This window comes from Gorilla gorilla, chromosome 3 (assembly GCF_029281585.2).
Source record: "Gorilla gorilla gorilla isolate KB3781 chromosome 3, NHGRI_mGorGor1-v2.1_pri, whole genome shotgun sequence".
In the NCBI taxonomy this organism is placed as follows: Eukaryota; Metazoa; Chordata; class Mammalia; order Primates; family Hominidae; genus Gorilla; species Gorilla gorilla.
The window spans coordinates 133993342-134009962 of record NC_073227.2 but is presented as its reverse complement, the minus strand read 5'-3'; the positions used below and the strand labels follow the sequence as shown (position 1 = coordinate 134009962).

Below are 16621 nucleotides of genomic sequence, written 5' to 3'. Positions count from 1 at the left end.
AGAGGAAGGGCCAAAGCCTTTAACAATGGCATACTCCAAGGCTCTATATAACCCCTCATACTCACACCCCCGATACTCACACCTCTGATCTCATCTTCTACTGCCTTCTCCCCTGTTCACTCTTCTGCAGACACACTGTTTCTCAAACTGGTCAAGTAAAGTCTTGCTATAGGATCTTTGTATTTGCTTTGGCCTATCTTCCATATGATCTTCCCTGAGGCATCTCCATGGCTTACACTATTCATTTCCTTCTGGTCTCTCCTTAAAATTCACCTTATCAGTGATGCTTTTCCCAAATACCCTTTCTTTCCCTTCTTCTGGTACTCACTTCCCTCTTACCCTGCTTTATTGTTTTTCAGAACACTTATCAATTTCCTATGTATATATTTACATATTTGCTTAATATTGATCAGTCTTCTCATATTTGCACATAAACTTTGTGAGGTCAGGCACGTTATTTTGTTTCATGCTTTATTCTTAGTACCTATAATATTTTGCCCAGTGTAGGAACTCTAAATATTCACTGGAAGAATAAGGAATTTATCACCAGTGACTATTTATTGAGTGCCTGCTGTCTTCAACATTCCATGAATTAAAGAAGTATGTACATGTAACTAGAAGATAAGTCTGATCCTGCTGCTACCTCCTGTGTCTGCTCCATTGATCACCAGACATCTGGCTGACGAGGCAGGTGGTCTCTTCCAACTGATTCCATGTGCTTGGTCAGAAAGAAGAGAAGACTTTGCTTCTATCAAGGACATACACAAAACTTCAGAACAATGCAAGGTTGGATAACTATTATTGTAGCTAAAAGGATGTTAAATTTTGTATAAAGTTGAAAGTCAGCTTTCTCTGCAATTCTTATGGTGCCTATTTGTTGATTATAGGTTACCATGTGTCTAAAGTTTGGACTTTCCATTTATTTTCTAATTACAAAAATATGGGCTTGTCATTCACCAGAGATGATTTGGTTTAAGACACTGACTCAGCCTAAAACAACCCACTAATACACCAATCCATTTATTCCTTCAACGCAGTTTCTTATGTATGCCAGAATATACTAGCCACAGTAAATACAGAGACCAGAAATACACCACCAGATTTTGCAGACCACAGTTCCTTTTAGGGTACTACCATGTTTACTGCTCATGTGTTGTCTCACTTGTATGAAAGTTCACATAAGAAGGCAAGTTAAGAACAGAAAGTTACTTAATATATATAAAGTCAGAGCAAAGGAATATGCCCACCTTTCCTGCCAAGTGAGCAAGAATGTTCATTGTAACTGATTAAGGCATGTAAGTACAACAGCAAATACTTATTTTCCATTTGTCTATTTTTTTGCCAATTAGCAAAAATATTATCTTATACCAAGCATGTTATAAGGTGATTGAAAAGATTCAAGTTTGTTTGCTTATTTTTTGTAGAAGTTATATTCAAGACATCTTTCCATGGTACATCTTGGCTGTGGATGGAAATTTGACATACTTTTTATTTTCTTTACCTGTTACATATCAAATCTTAGGATGTATTACTTCCAAGGTGGTTAAACTTATTCAAGATTGACTGAGTCTCCTATTTTCCTTAAATTTACTGGAAGTGAGGCTCCAAGAACTACAGAAAATAGAAGGAAAGTCTCCATTGAGCCATGAACTGTGAGCACCTGGCATTTAAGCATGAAGAGTAGGGCTTCTATGGTAGGGACTGGAGTAGGCAGCATTCCAGGAAAGGATCTCAGAGGTCAGAAACAATAGATTATCAGTTAAATACTTCTGGACCAAAGAAGACCTTGAAATCCTGGCTCGGTGATGTATACATATTTAATACACAATGAGAAGCTCCTTGAGGGTGAGTGAGAGTGATAGGGCTGAAGAACAGGAGACAGAAGACAATTCAAATGTCCTTACACAGAAGACTGATTATATAGATCATGGTACGTTCATATAACATGATATATTTACTAATTAAAACATAACACACACACACACACAGTCACTGCATAACAATGTTTAGTTAACAACAGACTGCCTGCATTGATGATGGTCAGATAATACCATATTTTTACTGTTATCTTTTCTATGCTCAGATAAGCAGATGCTAACCATTATGTTAACAGTTGTTGCTTATTCAGTACAGTAACATACTGTGCAGGTTTGTGGCCTAGGAGAAATAGACTACCATATAGGCTAGGTGTGTAGTAGGCTATACCATCTAGGTCTGTATAAGTACACTTTGATGTCTGCACAACAGTATCACCTAACAACACTTCTCAGCATGTATCTCTGTAGTTAAGTGACACATGCTATAAGTGTTTGTGTCTGTGTGTGTGTGTGTGTGTGTGTGTATACACCTCATGATAGATCATTGATCATCATTAATCTGTAGTCATTATTACTTATTTACAAAATACTTTATATTTTATTTTTTATAAAATATTTATTACAGAATACTTTACTAATGAGAGAACTAGCAAGATGGCAAAGCCGGTTCAAAAAAGTGTAGGAGTAACAGAAATATTCATAGTCACTGAAAAAAAGAATGCTAGGATGTAATTGCCATAAAACTAAACTGGTTATTGCTTTACAGGCAACAAGGGTATAATCTTTGAGAATCATTTTCAGCATCATCAGTTTTCTTAATCCAGAAGTTGGCAAACTTTTTTTGTAAAGGAGTAAATTTTTTAGGCTTTGTGGGCCATATAAATTCTCTGTTACATATCCTTATGCTCATGGACTATATAAAAACACTCTCCTATCCCAAGTTGGCCCACAGACCATGGTTTGCAGACTCCTGATTAAAGCCTAATCAATAGCAAATAAAACAAAATAAAGATACCTATTCTAGAGAATTAGATAATCCTCAGGTGAGTCAGTTAAACAGTGTTTCATCATGTCATTCAATGGACATGTATTCTTTTGGCCATTTGCAGGTTTTGAATATGGAGATACATATTTATATATTTTTGAGGCAGGGTTTCATTGTCACCCAGGTTGGAGTGCAGTGGTGCAAACATGGCTCACTGTAGCCTTGAGCTCCTGAGCTCAAACGATCTTCCTTCTTCAGCCTCCCATGTAGCTGAAACCAAAGGCATGCAACACCATGTCCAGCTTTTTAAAAATGTTTTGTAGAGATGGGGCCTCACTTTGTGGCCTGGGCTGGTCTCGAACTCCTGGGCTCAAGCGATACTTCTGCCTTAGCCTCCCAAAGCATTGGGATCACAGGCATAAGCCACTGTGCCCAGCTATATTATTTTTTTCCTAACAAAGATCCCTGCTGGAGGGAGCTGGAGGGGAAACAGTGAGGGAGAATGTGAAGGAATTTGAAGAGGTAGGGCCTTGTGGGTGGGATAGCCACACTAACCTCTTTTCTAGGGGCTGTCCTGGTTTACTGGTATAAAAATTAATCACTCTCTTTCACTCTCAGAGTGTCCCAGTTTGGATGATACATGATAAATGGGTCATGTTAAGAAGTTTGCTCCTCAACATAAAATTAATAGGAAGGGTTGACAAATTTTAAACTAGTCAAGTGTGATATAATCAGATTTGCATTTTGAAAGGATGACTGCCTTGTTGGTAATGGATTTGAGGCAAAGACACAGGGGATGTTAAATGGTTGTTTACCAGGAAATTTGTCTTTCAGGTTAAACAATTTGTTAAACTTTCTCAATAGCAAGTTAATTTTGAAAAAAAAGAAAAATCAGAAAAGTATGTTGTTTGATTTAATCAGTTTGTCAGTGGATAAAGACTGTTGATTTAGTAGCCCCATATAGATGAAGACATTTCGTAGTTCATTTAGTTAAAACCTATGACTTGTTAGATTTGTTTGTCGCATAGTTATATTGTGTTCTTGTGCTTCCCTGGGCATGGATAATGAGAAGACTGTAAAATGAAACATGCTTTATGGGATATGCCTTAGCTGCAAAGCCAATAATCCAGAATGCAGAATTACAAAATTAGTGAGAGGATTTTGTCTTAATGACTGTATGAGTGCTGAGATCACCATTCCTTGATTTGTTCACAGTTATATCCCCAGCAAATAACATTCAAGAAAATTTGCTGAGTGACTGAAAGAATGAACCCTCCCAGAACCTTATTTCTTATAATACTGTGCTCTGTCTTCTTAAAAATCTTAGGTACAACTATTCATGAAGCTACTCATTTATCCCATTGGCTTAGAATCTCTGAATGAAGACTCTAGTCAAGATTATAGACGTAAATATATTTTCCAAGAATCTTGGAACATATTTTCTATTAATGTTTTTTTGTTTAGGGTTGAAGGACAGTTTGACAAAATAGTTTGCTTAAGAATAGAGGTGGCAAAACCAATTTTCATCAAAAAAAAGAATTAATGTCATATGGGTGTTTTTATTGAGAACATTTAAAATGTATCTTCTTTATTCATTTTTTACAGTATTTCATCTGGCATATAAGAACTAGGAAGAAAACTTAATTAAAATGCATATTCAGACCAAGTATGAAGATATAGTATCTTTATATAATGAGTGAATAAAATCAGAGTAACTATTGATTGTTCTCTAAATAATTCAGATGCTATAAATATAGGACATATGCATAAACACTTAAAATCACAAGCCAGGACAACGTAGTGAGACCTCATCTCTACAAAAACAAAAAATTATCCAGGTGTGGTGGTGTGTGCCTCTAGTAACTGGAAGGCTGAGATGGGAAGATGACTTGAGCCCAGGAGTTGGAGTCTGCAGTGAGCCTTGACCACACCACTGCACTCCAGCCTGGGTAACAGAGCAAGACTCTGTCTCAAAAAAATAAAAATTATGTAAAATCACAATCACACTTTAATAAGATTTAGAACCTTTGGAAATATAATAGTAATAAAATACCAAAAATTATATTTCTTAAATTTGGTTCTTAAAAATATAATTTACTTAAAAATATCTCTTCTAGCAGTGTGTGGTGGCTTACGCCTGTAATCCCAGCACTTTGGGAGGCCAGGGCAGGCAGATCACAAGGTCAAGAGATCGAGACCATCCTGGCTAACATGGTGAAATCCTGTTTCTACTAAAAATACAAAAATTAGCTGGGCATGTAGGTGCACGCCTGTAGTCCCAGCTACTCAGGAGGCTGAGGCAGGAGAATTGCTTGAACCTGGGAGGCAGAGGTTGCAGTGAGTCAAGATCATGCCAGGGCACTCCAGCCTGGTGACAGAGTGAGACTCTGTCTCAAAAAAAGAAAAAACTCTTGTAAAAAAATAAGAAAGTTTACCAAGTTTGAATCTTAAGCAATTTGAATAACTGTTTGGTTAATGCCTAGACTGTGAGAAAGTTGCCAACTTTTCACACTTTTCATTAGTTTTCTTTTTCCGTTTAATTGTACAATAATAAGTCTAGTATCATAATATTTGCAAACTGCCCCCTGTTCTCTAATAATCTCTAATAATCATTTCTTGTTGTGCTGACTGCAGTCTGACTCTTGAGTGAGCTGCTTTATCTGCAGCACCTGGAGGTGTTGGCTGTTTTCTTGGGCCTCTACACACCACAGAACCAAGGGATGGACAGATGTTTTCTCGCTCTTCACTGCTTTTATAAGACCATAGTTAACACTTCCTCCTTCAATATCCCCTACCTCCATCCTTACCCAACCCTATCTTTGAGAAACATATTTTTAGATTATAACATCCTACATTCTTAATGCAGCAGTTTTCTATCACTCTCCTGGTGATTCCCATCATTTGTTGTATTATATAGTAACTGACTTACTACATTCTCTCCTTTCCACTTCTGCCATCATTCTTCATGGCTTTACTTAGCCACATAGATTATACATGCCAAACTCTGGCCTCTCAGCACCTATATTCTCTCTTTCAGCAATCTTACCCTCTACTCCAGCGGTCAACAGACTTTTTCTGTAAAGGGGTTTGTATTTTCAGTTTTCTGGACATGTCTTTGTTGCAATTATTAAACAATGCAATCCTAGCTTTATACCAACATAGATAATACATAAACAGATTGATGTGGCTATGTTCCAAAAAAAAAATCTTTATTTACAAAAATGAATACTCTGAAAAGCTGCTTAGGGACTTAAAACAGATGAGGCCATGAGCCATGTGAATATCGGGGAAATAATTCCAGGCAGAGGAAACATCAAGTGCAAAGGCTCTGAGACAGGAGCTTGCCTGGAGTTCTCCAGAAGCAGCAAGGATGCCAATGAAGTTGTAGTGCAATGGGACAGAGATGAGTAGTAGGAGAGGTTAGGGTGATAATGAGGGTAGGGGAGCGAGGGACCTTTTAGGCCATGAATGGAATTTGGGCTCTTACTCAGAGACAGTAAGTGGAGAGCCATTGGAGGATTCTGAAGCTAAGGACAATAATCAGATTTAAGTTTTAACAGGATTGTTCTGGCTGCTGTGGTAAAGACAGTGAGAGGGCAGGGTAGAAACACAGAAATGAGATAGGAGGCTACTGGACTTGCCATAGATCAGGCTTGTAACAGTAGAGGAGATGAAAAGTGGTTAGATTTTCTCTATGTATGTATGTATATTCCATCTCACCCTATTATATTTAGAAGGATTTGCTTTCAGATTAGATTTTGCTTTCACAGAAAGGGTCAAGAATTACCTTGGGGTTTTTATGAGCAACTGGAAAGATGGAAGACCATGGATGAAGCAGGTTTTAGGGGGACGATCACGAGTTCTTTGAGCTTGTTTGGTTTGAGATGTCTATGAGATAAGTGAAACAAGCAAATGCACCACACATTTGAGATGTCTGACATTCATTATAACTTCCTTGATTTCATGATAAATAGATAATTATTCTTTACTTTAGAAACATCATTGACCTAGGCTGAACTAACTGTTCTCTCGAAGGCTTAGAAAAAAATATATTAGGTGCCTGATAGATGCAGACTGGTGCCTGCAGCTATATTTACTAGTATTCTTCATTATTCCAATGGCATCTAATTCATGAGCAAGTTCATAAATAACTCCCATGTTTTTCCCAGATTGTGAGCCTAAGATTACAGAATGTATTTTTCATGTACTTCTTTTGCGTATATTATCCAGGAGAAATAAACTGATATTTTAAGTGCTTTCATCATAAAAATAGATATATAAAGGCAAATGTTATTGGATAATATAATATTATAGTACAATATGTCTACAAGCCAGTTACATTGCATTTCTTAACATGTATTAGGATTTTAAACTCACAGATTTCCTGCTTATAGGACATATCAACTTTGGAAAAATGCAATAAATGAATTTTCAAAAAAGGAATTGAAAGATGAGAGCATTTGGGCTAATGAGTCTCTAGGGAAAATACAGTTGCAAGTGTTAAGATAATATGGTAGTAAGTTACAAAGAGAAGATGATCTAATAAGATTTTCCATTTACTATTCTCCCGGGGCTAGTGTTATAAAAGCAGCTCATCTGCTCAGTTAATTTTTTGAAGAGCATATTTTTAATTTGGCAAGATAAATGTTCTATGTTTTCTCTCTAGTTATTCATTAAAAACAATTCCAAAATAAAATGAAGTATGATTTAAACTTTAACTCGAGAGTGTTGAAGAGAGAAAACTCTTACACTTAGAGAATCATATTCAGCTTTGTATTGGTAATAACTGTATTGTTTATTTCCTATACTGTTTATTAGCCATAATCATCCAGGAATGTAGAAATGTAAAAACTTAGAAAGGATCTTATAGGATCTTCTTAAAGGATCATCTAATCCAGTGCTTATCAAGTATTACTTACTGTGAGCTAGAGTATAAAAATTGTTTTATATCATGGCCCAGTGTATATTTTATATATATATATATGTGTGTGTCTGTGTGTGGTGTGAGTGTGTGTGTATGTGTGTGTGTATGACCCAAGCAAAAGTTTCACAAAGCAATAGTTACCTTTAATGTGAAATATACTTCACCATGTTTGATTTTATTCTTGTTATTTTTTATCTTCTTTAAAAATTGTTTCTTCTAGCCAGGAATGGTGGTGTTTGTGTAATCCCAGCTATTCTGGAGGCTGAGGTAGGAGGATTGCTTGAACCAGGCATTCAAGAGGCCAGCCTCAGCAACATAGCAAGACCCCATTTCAAATTAAGAACAAAAAAAAATTGTTCTGTTTTTCCTTACAGAAGTAACAACTCTTCATCAGCAAGGGATGCGCCTTCTCAGGAATACCTTTGCTTTTCCATATATTGTCTGTCTTCCCTTACTTCTCCCATAATCATCAAAATTTCTGATAAGGTTCAGAGAGTACAGTAAGATAGACCAAGACAGATGTCTCTCTTCTTTTTTGATTTTTTTTTTTTTTAAGACAGGGTATCACTCTGTTGCTCAGTCTGGAGTACAGTGGCGATTTCTCAGCTCACCACAACCTCCGCCGCCCTGGTTCAAGCGATTCTCCTGCCTCAGCCTCATGAGTAGCTAGGACTACAGGCATGGGTGACCACACCCAGCTAATTTTTTGTAATAGAGATAGGGTCTCACCATGTTGCCCAGGCTGGTCTCAAACTCCTGACCTCAAGTGATCCGCCTGCCTCAGCCTCCCAAAATACTGGGATTACAGGCGTAAGTCCCCGCACCCAGCCCTTTTTTAATATTCCTAATGGCTAAGGATATTGATGAGAGATCACTGACTAACTTGCAATACGTAGTGGAAGATAGAATAACAAAAACATAAGTCAAGAAGAAAGGAAAGTTGGAATCACCAATCAAAATTCATAAAACAAATGATATTAATGCAAAATTTAAAGAGGGAAGGAAGATTTTTCTATATAAATGACTATTGTTTCAATACTCTTGAAATGAGTATCAACTTTTCCAAGAAATGAAATTACCTTTTTAGAAAACAAAATAAGCAGAATGGAATTATTCAATTAAAATATACAACAGGATAATCTCAAATTATTTTTCAAAGAAAACAAAGAATGTTTCCAGATATTACTAAATCTATTATTTACTTTACCCTTAAATTTATGTTTTTATTAAAAATGAGCAGGACAGGGTATTACATGAATTACCTATTTACTTTTATATTGTTTTAGTCTTCTCTGAGCTTCTATATTTAGCCATTGATGACTTTTTTCTTTCAAGCAAAAGAACTGATTGTTCTTTCATGCTGTTTGTAGTGTCATGTGATGGATGTGGCTGATACCCATACAGTCAACAGTTACTGATCATATCTCCCACTTTCTAATTTCTTCCCAGGTTGAAATTCTCCCAGGTAATAACTATTTTGACCCATCAGAAACCCAGCTGGATTATCTAGGCTTCTAATTAGTGCTGGCTTATAAAAGGCATAATGATTTCTTCTAGTCAGTACTGAATGCTATTATACTAATCTGATCCTGTAGATATTGAAGATAATCTAAACTTGGCTTTTAATCTTGAATCAGGAGTGGGGTGAGGATTTGGGAATAAGGATGGAGACCATAGTCACCAGAGTTGATATGCTTTGACCTTCAGGACTTATCTTGGGATCCAGTAACTTTCTTTGTGTACTTTTAGAATAGTTTTTAAAGTAATATGGATGGCATTCCCTATGAAGTTTTCATATAATAATTACATTTGATTATTTTAAAAAGTTAATATTCATTCCTATTCTTAAGTGTAAGCAGTGAATTGCTTTGAAATATAATTTAATTTTAGTTGATATTAAGTTTACAAGGTAGTTTTTTTGTCATTACAGGAAGAATATCTGAAATTTTACTATAATTTTTCAATTTCTGATATAGAAATTAATTTTAACTTTTGAGTAATGAATAATTACTTATTTGGCATTTATAAATGGGGCATATTGCTAAATAGTTTTTCAAAAATACATATCCCTTATGTAACTTTATGTGTTCAAATAGCTAAAATTAGAACAGATTGTGGCTTCTAAGCCTGACCACTTCATTTGTTTGCCTTAGCCAGCTAATCAAACTCCCAGTTTTTTATGCTCAAATGTTAAAGTTTCATGTTAAAACAAGTAAAAAAAGACAAAGTATAAATGCTATGTAGGACTCTTGACCTTAATAACAACATAAAAATTAATATGTATCTATACCTGTCTATATTTCTATTCAGTGTTTTAAAAATGAACATCTCTATTTCAAAAGAACAGCATATAATTTTTCTAATGTACTCAAGTTAATATATTTTATACTGGGAAAATGAAAATCAAATGGTGTCATTTTATTAACTGTATTACTTGTGTTATAGGAAATACTTTTTAAAAAACCACATAGAGAGATTTGGCTTCACTTTTCTAGAAGTGTTAGTTTGATTTTGAACTTAGTTTTCAGTGCTTTTGTGTTTTCTATTTGAAAAGTTTTCTCTCTAGAAATGAGCAGCTTTGTCATAAATAAAGCCAGGAGAATAATGGTTGAGCTGAAATTTCTCTCCAGAGAGTGTAATTTGACTGTTAAAATGTTCTAATACTAATGTGTGTGTATTTTTACATTTTTAATGTAATATTGAAAAAAGTATATGTAGATATAAAATTAATACATATATGTATATATTTATTATTTTTAATTTACAAATGAACTTAATGTTGGCTTCCCTCTTTTGGGGTAGACTTGGCGTGTTGGATGGCCTAACTTGGCTAGTGCTTGTTTTAGCTATGAATTATAATTAACTACTGATGGGAATATAAAAAGGATCTGACTTACAAGCTGCCATTTTTGCATCCCAGTATGTGAACCAAATCCAACTACCTCAATCTTTGAAACACAGCAAAGCTAAAAATGCAAATTCTGCCTCATTAATAACCAGGACTATTACTCAGAGCTGACAAACAATGATTATGAGGATATAATACAATCTGTTCTGTATGAATTACTCTATTAGTATCATGATAATATTGGCAGCATTGCCCTACCATGCTCAGTTTTAGAATTTTTACTAATTCTTTCTTACTTTCTGAGGTCAGACTCATTCTTTTTTTCTGCTAAATTTGCTTATGATATTGAAAAACGTATTTGAGGACAATGTGGTCAATCACACATTTCAGATTAAGTCTTTTCTGTTTATTTATCTATTGTTAGGTAACAATCCCCATCCCAGATTTAATGGCTTAAAATAACATCAGTTTATTATTTGTGATAATTCTCTGAGTTGACTGGATTCAGTCATTTGGGTGCTCTACTCACATGGTGTAGCTGAGGTCATTCATGCAGTTTCGTTCAGCTATGAGCTCTGCTAGTAATAGAATGTCAAAATTATCTCTTATCCTCAGAGGTTTCTCTTCATGTGGCCTCTTGTCTTCCAGTCTAACCTGATCTTTTCTTTTAGCACAGCAAGTGGTTTCCAAGATTACAGCTCCAATGTAGAAAACTTATTAAGGTTTTGCTTGCATCACACATGCTACTCACTCAAAGCAAATCACATAGCCAAGCCCAGAGGTAATGTGGGAGGGGACTGCACAAGGACATGAATAATGATAGACATAGTCCACTGGGGTCCACCAATGTAATTGACTGCCTCATCTCCATAATAAATTTTAGTGAAGAGGAACAGATAGTGAGTTTGGGTTGTATGGCAGAGTAAGAATCAGTATAATTTGAACCAAATAATATTTTATATAAATAATTTCATAAAATTATAATTAACAACCTTGGTTTTATTTTGTGTGGGGGGTACTGTTAAGAAATGGAGGAGGAAGGAAGTAGTACTGAAATAGAAAACATTGACTTTGTATCCTGTCAGCCTTTTAGGAAAGATATTAAGTCTCAATAAAATAATATATTCGTTTTCTTTTGACAGAAGTGTTTCTAACATGTGTCATCAAAATGGATAAGATGTACCTAATCACTGTTGACACAGTTTCTACTTGGAGTTTAATTTTCCTACTGTTTTCCCTCTTCTCCCTTGCCCATTCATTTCCACTTCCTCTCTCTCTCTCTCGCTCTCTCTCTCTCGCACACACATGCATACACACCTTTTTGTCCATGTTATCATAATGTCCATGATGTGAAAGTTAATTTTTGGAAATGAAAATGATTTAAATTCATGATATTTTGTATGTTGGGTAAGCTTTCAGATTCTTCAACTTGCTAGCATTTTTGGTACATTAAATGTTCTATCAGATAAAACAGCTGAGTCACTGGCAATTCTCATATTCTTAATTTGAAGTGGAAAAATAACAATTTTCTGGGGCTTTAGGAACTGTATAGAGAGACAAATGTGGCTTCGTATCCTAGACATCATCTAGCTACCTCTGTACCCTCAAAATTATAGCATCACATTTTAAACCTACAGTCAAAATGGTTTTCTTTTTCTGTGGAAATTGTCTGTTACATACTTGTTACTACTTTTCTTTCTCTAGTCACCATAATAATTTTTTTATTTCTTCTCTTTTGAATTTTTTTTGAATATTATTTTACCCTGACAAACCAGTTCATATCCCACCAGGTATTTGGCAAGTAGTTTGTTCACAGAAAGGTTTTAGGGATCCCACGTAGTATTCTCAGTAAGAACAAGGTCTTTGGAATCATCCAACTCTACATTTTGGTCCTAGCCGGGCCAATTACTTGCTGTTAACCTGGAAGTTTCCTCCATACCTCTAAGCCTGTGAACATTCATTTGTAAAAACTTATGGCAAAATGTCCTTGTGGTGCTTGCATGTATTAAATAATATAACTCTTGCAAAAATTATTTGCATTGTGCCTGACAGTAAGAACATAAGTTTTATTATATCTTTTAACCCCTTAAGTGAAATGAGGAATTAAATAGAAAACTTCTATCATATTTAATTAAAATTTCTCAGATCATACAAGGACCATGGTCTATTTGACCCCTTCTTTATGGAGCTAATATTTAGCTAGAAACTGCAATGGAATAATGCAAGAACACAGAACAGGAAGAGAAAGCAGCGATCCTGCAATCATTCAAATGTGATAAATACATGCAGGAGAGAAAGGAAAAGAATTAGGCCATGGGTCAGCTAACCTTTGGAACTATTTTTAGCCTCAGAAGCACTTTTATCCCCCTTATAAATTCCATACTTAAAGTTCCAGAATTTAAAATTTGATGAGAACTGTTGTGCTGTTTCAGGTTGTGAAAATTCATTTATTCATACACGTAATTTTACCTTTGAGCAAACTTCAAAAAGAATGACTGCCAAAATGTATTATAACCTGTTTTCTCAAATGTTTTTCTCATTCTCTTTTTTAAAATTTCTCTCTAAAAACGTCATAGGGACAACTGTAATTAGGCTAATTGCGTCCGCTCATATGTGCAGCTTGTGGCAATAACAGAGCAGTCATAGAAAGAATGAGGTGCAGTATGCTTCAAAATGCAGCATCTGCAGTGCTGTCAAGGCCGGCCATGCCGTCAGTCTTGAGCTAACAGCTGTGATGAACAGAATGTTGTGTTATTCCTTTGGTGTGAAAATGAATTGACAGTTATTTATAGGGAATAATTAATGTAACATTTTGTAAAAGTAAACATGATTTTCAATCCTTGAGAAACTGTTAAAAAGGAAAAAAAGAATAGGAAATGAAGGATACTTTTGACCAACAGAAAAGGCTTGAAGAGAAATAGATGATGTCTACAACTAAAACACTATCTTCCAGACCGTTTAGACATACCATCAACTCTGAGAATAATAGTTGAAGAGTTAAACGTTTTTAAAGGAAACAAACCCATCCTCACAGTAATTGTGAACATGTGGAATGTCTCTGTGAAGACTATAGTATCTACTTTTGTTAATACAGTAAGTGAAAATCATGACAATTTCTTATAATTCTGTTTTTTTAGTTCGTTATTTAAAATAAGAGAGTGGAAGGAAGTAGGGAGGGACATAGGAAGGAAGGAATAAAGGAAGGAAGGAAATATGTATATATTAATCCCAAGTAAATATGATGCTGAATATGTGATATGAATAACACATTTAATCATAATCTCGCATGGTCAAATGGCTGGTTAGACATATTAGAGATTATTTTGGAATTGTGTGATGCAAAAGAAGTAAACTTGACTGAATGATTTGTCTCAAACCCTTATCACATGTTAGCTGGTGAAGTGCTTTTGTATCATGTGTTTGATTATCATGTTTCCATCTCAACAACTCCTGACTTGTTCAAAAAATAATTGATTTCTGAATGATGATATTTAGTATTAATTAGTATTAATAAGTGAATGGAAATAATTCTAAGAAAATGTTATTCCCAGGATAGACAGAAATTATTGCTACTTCTCCAGTTGTACCTGAAATATTCTCCTCTGTTCAGCTGTATACCTCTTCGATCTGGACACCTGAGATCCCACCTGCACCTAAGGCTTTTACCTTCAGACAGTGGAAGAAAGTAATGGTGATTTCCTCCTGGTCACATTGTAGACTTTACTTTTCAGTTTAACTTTGATAACATGGGAACCCATCTTATTTTCCAGAATAATTGTTATGAGTTCTTTAAGAAGCCATGCCATTATTTAAGTTCATTTGAATACATACTGTATTATAGCTGCTAAGTGAGATATCTCTGAAACCGTGTCATTCAAGAAGCCAGTGAGCTATCGTTCATGGCCCAGCTTTCTTTACTGTACTAAATGATCATTAGAAGATGCACCATCAAACCAAACTCTTTATATTCTTCAGCAGCATAAGTTTAAGCAAGGCTATCAGGCATCTCTGATATTGGCAACGTGAAGAATACCTTTCACACCATTAAAGTGATGGAAGAATTGCTTATGTAGCCATCTTTTTATTTTATTTATATACATATGTGTGTGTGTGTGTGTGTGTGTGTGTTATGTGTATATATAACATATATATAGCTATCTTTGGTGAAAATTTCCATCCCAAAACCTTCTATAGTAAATGCTCAAAAACAATTTGATGAAAGACCATCTACTATGTGCCAGATCTCTGCGTGGGATGCAAGACTTATAAAATATGGTTCCTGTTTGGCAGTATTGGTGATGAGACTATATACTGAAGAAGGGAAAGGTATTAAAGGTAGTAAATAAAGATAAAATATGCTGCATGAATGACCTCAAGGGTGACACTGTGACAAGTAAGATAAGCGTGGCAGGGCAGCGGGGACTGCAGTGTGCTTACATTTCATGCACTCAAGAGCTAAGTAGAGGATCTGAGACTGAACTGTTGGCTGCATTCCCAGTCGCCTACAGTATAGGCCTCCTCCTCATGTTAATAACAATAGAAAATTCATATTTTACAAACTATAATCTATCTAGAGAGAGATTCGGAAAATATTTTAATAGGAGGCCAGGAATGAGATCCAAAGGGGATGGAATTAGATGATAAAGCACAGAGATTATGTTAAGTCTATGAGCTTGGGTATTGAATGAATACTACAGTCTCCTTGTATAAATAATTTTAGTTTGTGTGATAACCTAAATGTTCTTATAAATTCACATTTTCCATGTGGTGGTCATCAGTGCATGGGAAACATAACAGGTTGTAGTAGAAAATCATTATTATTTTGTGGTGACTTTTGTAAAAGCAGTTGTGTCCTAAAACTTTGTTGCTTTCCCTGCCTTCTTTTGCTCCCAGTGAAGATCAAGCCACCACTTCAAGTGATTTGGATACATAGGAAGAATTCACTGGGGCTACCAGAGGTTGGAAGGTGGGAAAAGGGAGAGGAGCAGAAAGAATAACTATTGGGTACTAGGCTTGGTACCTGGGGGACAAAATAATCTGTACATCAACCCCGCGTGACATGAGTTTACTTATGTGGCAGACCTGCACATGTACACCTGAAGCTAAAATAAAAGTAAAAAAATAAAAATAAATAAGCAAAAAAAAAAAAGAATTCACTATCTATGAAGGATAACTGGGACAAGGTGTGGGGCTTATGAACAAGTAAATAGCAGATACAGCGGTATGTAGTTCTACATGTGTGATTTAGTTTAGAGTTATCAGTTAAAGTCTAGCTCATTGAAAATTTTAAAGTGGCATTAATTTGAGAAACTAGTAAATTATTTTAGCAAAAGTTCAAGCTGTACATTTTGGGCTAATGACTTGGTAAATGGATTTGGGTGACCTGAGTAAATAAGTAACATAACAAAAACTGTGTTTTGCCAGGTTGGCCAGGGAGTGCCACCTAGAACTTCTTGGACAAAAGGGAGAACACAGGGAAACCATTTCCTAGACTTGGAATCATTCCTCTTACTGTCTGTTGTAGTGACCAAGCATGAGTTGGTGAAGACTTGGACTAAGGTGATAGCAAAGAGAATGGCAAGGAAGTGAAAGAATTGCCAGAACCTGGTAACTTTGAGTATATGGATATATATTATAATGATCCTTAACATTTGTTTAGTATTCACCTCAAAATTTGTGGATTTTTATCTCATTTAATCTCAACCATTTTATAAAGCATAGGTACTAATATCATTACAAGTTAAGAAGTTTTTTTTTAAGATCACATAGTTACCAATTTTCAGAACCAGAACCCAAACCTTAGGTCTATCTGAACTCAAGCTATGTTGTAAAAGATACGGACGTATCAAAGGCTAAAATAAAATGTAATGCCAACATTTCTAGCTAGGAGACATATGTCCATGTGAAGTGGGGTTTAACGTTGATCGTTGGAATAGGTATAACACAATTTTTCTTCTCTTATTTTTTTCTAGTGAGACTTCATGATAGCATATCAGAAGAGGGCTTTCACTACTTGGTGTTTGATTTGTAAGTATATACTCTGTATT

The 16621-nt window shown here is 35.3% G+C and overlaps 1 protein-coding gene across 32 annotated transcripts in view; it reads left to right on the top strand.

Annotated features, from left to right (window-relative positions):
* CAMK2D (calcium/calmodulin dependent protein kinase II delta) overlaps positions 1-16621 on the top strand; it is a 316681-nt gene that overhangs the window by 136671 nt on the left and 163389 nt on the right. For all 32 annotated transcript variants that reach the window (XM_019025556.4, XM_019025551.4, XM_063705498.1 and 29 more), the window contains exon 4: positions 16547-16601. In XM_019025556.4, the coding sequence (XP_018881101.1) occupies positions 16547-16601 (55 nt within the window). The remainder of the gene's footprint in view (positions 1-16546; positions 16602-16621) is intronic.